The sequence below is a fragment of the Sturnira hondurensis genome, unplaced genomic scaffold (genome assembly GCF_014824575.4).
Source record: "Sturnira hondurensis isolate 20B ecotype Veracruz unplaced genomic scaffold, ASM1482457v3 Scaffold0009719, whole genome shotgun sequence".
Taxonomy (NCBI): Eukaryota; Metazoa; Chordata; class Mammalia; order Chiroptera; family Phyllostomidae; genus Sturnira; species Sturnira hondurensis.
Genome location: NW_028082350.1, coordinates 11,007,590 through 11,014,116, shown reverse-complemented (window position 1 = coordinate 11,014,116; position 6,527 = coordinate 11,007,590). Strand labels below are relative to the sequence as shown.

The 6,527-nt window shown below is 46.9% G+C and overlaps 1 protein-coding gene across 2 annotated transcripts in view; it reads right to left on the bottom strand.

The window, feature by feature from the left end:
• Positions 1-1,755: 1,755 nt before the first annotated feature.
• CLDN10 (claudin 10) overlaps positions 1,756-6,527 on the bottom strand; it is an 83,560-nt gene continuing 78,788 nt past the window's right edge. For both annotated transcript variants that reach the window (XM_037057565.1, XM_037057566.1), the window contains exons 4-5: positions 3,603-3,710; positions 1,756-2,110 (exon numbers count right to left, since the gene is read on the bottom strand). In XM_037057565.1, coding sequence (XP_036913460.1) covers positions 1,990-2,110; positions 3,603-3,710 — 229 coding nt within the window. In that variant the 3' untranslated portion in view covers positions 1,756-1,989. The remainder of the gene's footprint in view (positions 2,111-3,602; positions 3,711-6,527) is intronic.

Genomic DNA, 6,527 nt, shown 5'->3' with positions numbered 1-6,527 from the left:
TCTGCTGAGTGTCGGTCTTTGTTTTGAAGCATCAGTCACAGGGCCCTTGAGCCTGTAACCGACGGTGAGCCAGCCAGGTGCTCTTGGCGGAGTGGCCCCCACGCTCCCTGCACGCGCCACCCGTCTCCCCACCCCCCTCCCACACGTCACATTTGGAGGAAGGAAACATTTTCGGATTTCAGGCAGCTGTCTGTGAGATACAAGCAACTTTCCGCCTTCCCCTTTTTCTCCTTAGAGAGCAGCTTGGTAAATTATACCTTTGTAAGCAATATTGAAATATTTATATTTTTCTTCCTGTCTGATCCCCCAAGAAGTTTGGAGACTGCGAATGAGCATTATTGTTTTCAATGGAAACGTGGTTTCCATGATTGCAATCCGATAGGAATGTGTTTTCGTTATAATAGGACACAAATTGGAGACTCTCGAACAGGCTTTGACTGGGATGCCCACAGCCCCGCCGACTCGCCCCTCCCGCAGCTCAGTTCCTCTGCATCTGCAACCTCCTAAGGAAACTCGCTTGTGTTTGAAAAAGAAAAGAGAGTAAGATGCATAACACGCATGTGCGTTTCCTTTTCCTTCCCCCGAGCCCCTCCAGCCAGTGCGACTTTCCCTTTTAAGTCTTTCACGCTTCAGGAAATGCTGTTTCCAGCCACGCTGTGGTCAGTGTTGGCAAGAGCCTTGCTCACAGGTCACACAGGGGCCACTCTCATCCAAAGCTTGAGACTCCCCATTTCACCCCAGGCTGCCCCCGTCCAAGGTCCACGTTCTGTCCCGCGCTGTGGCAAGTTATTGAAGCTCTGCTTTCCTTCACTCCCCTCTCAGTGCGGGATTCTAACAGTGCCTGGCCCGAGTGGGCAGCCGTGGGGATGAAGTGAGTGGGGGCCCGTCAAGAGTTCAGACTGGTGTGGTAAAGGGCTGGTTTTAGGAATAGAGCACAGTCTTTGTTCAAAAACCAATGGAGCGACTTACAGACTTGAAAAATGGTCTCTCCATTACCCAGTTCTGCATACAGGACCTAAGGGACATGAGGACTTGGCCTGTGGGTTCTGGGAGAGGCAGGTGCCACGCAGACTCTGGGACTTCCTCTGTTGGCTTCGGCGTCAGCCATGACCTGTGTTTCTAGCTCAGCTCTGGCTGCTCCTCCACCCCAGGGCTTGCTCTGTGTCTCAGACATGCCTAAGCAGTTATTCACGGTGGACAAGCCAGGTAATGGGCCATGACGTCTTGGCCCCCGTAGCCTTCTCTGAGCAGTCATTGTGAATTCCAGTGATGGCTGGCAGGTGCAAGAAACCAGAAGTCACGACCTGTAGCCAGGAGCACGCCTGTTCAACCCAGACATCTTTTGAGGTGTAGGGTCAGATCACCCCATGCTGTCCTAAGACACCACTTCTTTTTTTTTAAGTTTTTTTTAAAAGATTTTATTTATTTATCTTTAGAGGGGAAGGGAAGGAGAGAGGGAGAGAAATATCAATGTATGGTTGCCTTTGGTGTGTCCCCTGCCGGGAATTGGCCTGCAACCCAGGCATGTGCCCTGACTGGGAATCGAACCGCGATCGTGTGGTTCGCAGGCCCGCACTCAATCCACTGAGCTACACCAGCCAGGGCTAAGACACCACTTCTTCTACGCTTTCTGTTAAATCCATGAAGAAAGAGACAGGGAAGCGGGACAAAGACTTCAACATACGGATAAGTAAGACCACTTTACAAAATACTTCTTGAGCCCTTGCAGTGCTAAATAATGTGCTACACATGTACAAAAAGTATACAAATCCTAGAAACAGCCTCTTTATTTTTTTTCATAGAAAGCCACGGCAGAAAATGATTTGTATGTAACTATGTAAGAACATGTACATCCATACAATCAACAAATTCTTCAAACTCGTGTTTTCAGGAGAGTTTGAGTGTTAATTCTAGGAGGGCCTTGATGGGATCGTTTTGTGACTGGTTCCCTTTGTAACAAGCTCCAGACAGGCCGCCTCCGTGCTCGCGTCAGACGTACGCGTTCTTGTCAAACTGTTTCGAAGGGTTTGAGGTTTTAGCGTCTGGTCCCCCATGATACTTTGTCCGAGAAGACATGACCGATGTGGGTCCATTGTACGTGTATCCCACCCTGAAAGGCAAAACAGAGCTCGGCAGGTTCTGCTTTACACGCAGCGCAGACAAAAGACGGGAAGAAACCGTCTCCCCGTCTTTCTGTCCCGGCTGAGATCGGGCCTCCCTGATAAAACTTTCAGTTTGCTGTCTCCCCACGAAATACTTCAACGTCACTTCTGAACCACTGGTGGGACAAAGAACCCTCTGCAGGAGAGACTCAAGGCTTTCTCACTTGTTCAGCGGTTCTCCTTCAAAACTATTATCCACCAGAGGGCAGAGGGGAGGGAATTTCAGGGAAAGAGGGGAAGGATTCACAGGAACTAGTATAAAGGACACATGGACAACAACTAAGGGGGGTGGGAATGGGAGGGAGGTGGGGAGCACTGGGGGGGTGGGCTGGGATGGGAGTCAAAGAAAACTATACTTGAATAACTAATAAAAAATTTATAAATAAATAAATAGATAGATTTCTAAAAAAAATAAATAAAGCTCCTCTTCCTGGAACCTAGAAGACTATGGTGACCTTCATCAGCAATTTCTGTGTGAAAATTAGGAGGAGGCCGAAGTGAAGAATGCCCAGGGGTCAGATCCATATTTCTACTTCCAGAAACAGCTTTGGGATGCAAGATGGATGAGCTTTTAAAAAAATGAACCATAATGAACTATATTCTATTCAATATAGTATTTGCTGTGTTTCATATTAGACTTATTATATATCTCACCTTTCCCAATTCTGGGTATTTGAAGTTTCTAAGAGTTGCGAAGTATAATTTGCCTTACATGTAATAATTCAGAACAGTACTGTACTTCTTAACAGGTCATGTTGGGTTTTTTTTTTTCTCATACCTGGGTGTTTTGTTGCTCTCATATATTGAAAAGCAAAATATGATGCCACCGATTATGCAGAGTGAGGCTCCTGACCATCCAATGAACAGAGCAGCTCCTAATTCATACCTGTGAGGAAGTATTTATTACACACACATTACAGCTTGCTTATAAGGGGGGGGGGTAAACTATGGAACACTACTGGCCAACANAGGGAGGTGGGGAGCACTGGGGGGGTGGGCTGGGATGGGAGTCAAAGAAAACTGTACTTGAATAACTAATAAAAAATTTTATAAATAAATAGATAGATTTCTAAAAAAATAAAGCTCCTCTTCCTGGAACCTAGAAGACTATGGTGACCTTCATCAGCAATTTCTGTGTGAAAATTAGGAGGAGGCTGAAGTGAAGAATGCCTAGGGGTCAGGTCCATATTTCTACTTCCAGAAACAGCTTTGGGATGCAAGATGGATGAGCTTTTAAAAAAATGAACCATAATGAGCTATATTCTATTCAATATAGTATTTGCTGTGTTTCATATTAGACTTATTGTATATCTCACCTTTCCCAATTCTGGGTATTTGAAGTTTCTAAGAGTTGCGAAGTATAATTTGCCTTACATGTAATAATTCAGAACAGTACTGTACTTCTGAACAGGTCATGTTGGGTTTTTTTTTTTCTCATACCTGGGTGTTTTGTTGCTCTCATATATTGAAAAGCAAAATATGATGCCACCGATTATGCAGAGTGAGGCTCCTGACCATCCAATGAACAGAGCAGCTCCTAATTCATACCTGTGAGGAAGTATTTATTACACACACATTACAGCTTGCTTATAAGGGGGGGGGGGTAAACTATGGAACACTACTGGCCAACATTCGCTGAGTGCTGATTACAAGTTTTTGCTCTTAGAGACTGTACTGCAAGTAACAATACCTTGTATCCATATGACGCTTTAAACTTTTCTCACAGTATTTTTCTAGCTATCACTCGATTACATTCCCCCAACATCCCAAGAGGAGAATGAAGGCATTCATTCCTGCAGGCAAAGCAGAAGTGAAGCAGGCTGAAAGAGCCCGGGCTAGTTCAATTCATTACACATTTATTAGACACCTGCTGTGTACAGCTTACACGCAAGGTGCTGAAGCAGGGCAGATACGGCACCCCCAAACACGTCACCTTGGCATAAGGATTATTTCTAGCTGACGGCAATGGAGAAGAAGCAGCAGATACAAGAAAAGCTCTCTACCCTTCCCTATTTGCCTAAAAGCAGGAGATAATATATAAAGGTGTCTCCCCCTCCCCTCTCTACTAGGAAGGGTAGAAGTTCATCACCAGAGAATCCCCGTAACAGACTTTACTAACAAGCACACATCTGCCATAAGTCCTCCTCTATATCTGCCCTCCCATAATTGGCCACCTAGAAACTCAAAGTCCCTTTTCTTTGTCTTGTCACTTCTCTACAAATGTATGTCCTATTAAGATTCTACATAAGCCCAAGTTCTAACCACCCCTTGAGTTACTCCTCACTGAGTACGCCCATGTTTATGAGTGATGCACACGTTACTAAGCTTCTGTTTGTTTTTCTCTTGTTAATTTTATTTACCGGGGCCCAGTGGAGAATGTAGGAGATTGGGGGTGGGGGGCAGTTTCCCCTCCTCGACAGCGCCCATAAAGGGCCAATGATAGATACAGCATCATCTTATCACTACCACCCAGTGGGAGATGAATAAAACTATCAATTAGTGATAGATTGCTATTACTCACCTCCTAGATGGTGGCCCATCTCTGCTGATGACTGCAATACATGCAAAGGTAAACAAGACAGCCCCTGCTTGGGGGAGGTCACCAGACACAGGTGCCTGTAATGCCGCTGAGAACAAAAGTGGAAATCACAGGTGGAGCGGATGCTCCAGGAAACCCTCTGGGGGCGGAGCATTCCCCCGGAGAAAGAACTAAGGAATGAGAAAAGCAGACCCCAATCGGAGGGGCTATGTGTTTCCTCCCGTCTGCCCTTCCTATTCTTGACAAGTCATGTTGCTTTTAATAAAAAAAGAGGTTGGCAAACTTCTTGTAGCCTTTAGACTGCCATTGTCAGGGAAAAAATCATTCCCTGCCATTCCCTACCGAAGGGCGCTTTTCACTGCAAAATGAAGTCACAGTAGGAAGGGTCTTATCACAGAGAATCCACGGAAGAGCTGAGAAAGGAAAACAAGAAGTGAGGGTAAAAACTGACATGCCAAGGTTGGCTCCCTGCCCAGCTCGACCCCCAGAACCAGGTGCAGGACCAGGGTTTGGTGTCAAGGCCGCACCGTGGTGTTGGTGGCAGCTGGCCGGTGCCTGTCCTGAGTCTTGCCTCATCTCTTCTCCACGCTGTGCCACCCTGCAGGCTGGGCAGGCCTTCGGGCGTGGTCTGAGAGCCCAGCGGCGGTGGACAGTGTAACGGCATGGCGCTGGCCACCTGCGGGCCAGAGCAGGAGGAAGACTGGGGACCACCTGCCTCCTTTCAGATGTGACCGTGCAGGCAATTTCAAGGCCTGCATTGGCAACTGGGAGGGACCGATGTGCCCCATACACACTGCCCCGGGGTCCCTCCTTTTCTCACTCTTCTGTTGCTTGTCTTGGGAATGACGGCAAGAGCTAAAGCAAGGAACCGCTGTTACGCACTTCATCCCGCACCGGAGCCCCGAGGAGGCTCTGGGAACAGAGAAACTTCAACCATCAGAGGCAAAGGCAGACACCGAAGGCGGGTGTGAGGAGAGCAAAACATCTTCAGCCGGCACCACATACACAGCCCAAAGAGGACCGAAGAGAGACCGCGCGGATGAAAAAGAAGGGAGGTGGCCTGATCGAGAGTGTTGCAGTGGCGGTTCTATAAAAGATGCCTTCATTAAATACGTTACATACCTAAAAAGGATGTCCTGGACTTCCACACCAGCCCCGCGTTTATGCTGTTTGAACAAGCTTGTGCAAATACAACAAGCAGAGTTCCGAGCTGCTAAAAGTCCTGTAGTGAACCAGCGTCAGATCACCCCGCTCTTTTCCCTTCCCTTCACTACACAGGCAACTGACGGAGTGCGTGCCCTGAAAATTTCTGCTTGCAGGGCAGTATCGTAAGATTGCAATTTATCCATACTTTTTGTTTTTCTCAATTTCCCTGCCCCCCAAGGGTTTAGACTGTTTTCTCTTCCTGAACCTTTGTTTAAATACCCCTGGGGGGGAAAAACAGTCTGAGATTTCCCTTAAACTATTTAGCTTTCTAAAATAAGAGGCCAGTACCAGGTACCATGGCTGATGAAAAATGAGTCTCGAAGTAGGACGAGTGATCAGTTAGTTGGAAGCGAAGGTGACAGAAATCATATGCCACAGCTCAGACCCCGGAATCCAGAAGAGCGTGCAAACTTGTGCACAGCGCTGTTACAGATCAGAGGATACGTCACCCAGGCAGCTCAGATGTTGGCAGTTCTGTCCTGAAGCATCTCAAAACATTCTGAAGGGACTTAAGAAGCATGAGTTTGGCTCATATTAAAACTGGTTTACTTACTCCTGTTTTAAATAAGTCACTAAGTATAAACTCTGTTCAAAGGAAAAGATGGTTTTCATTTGAATTC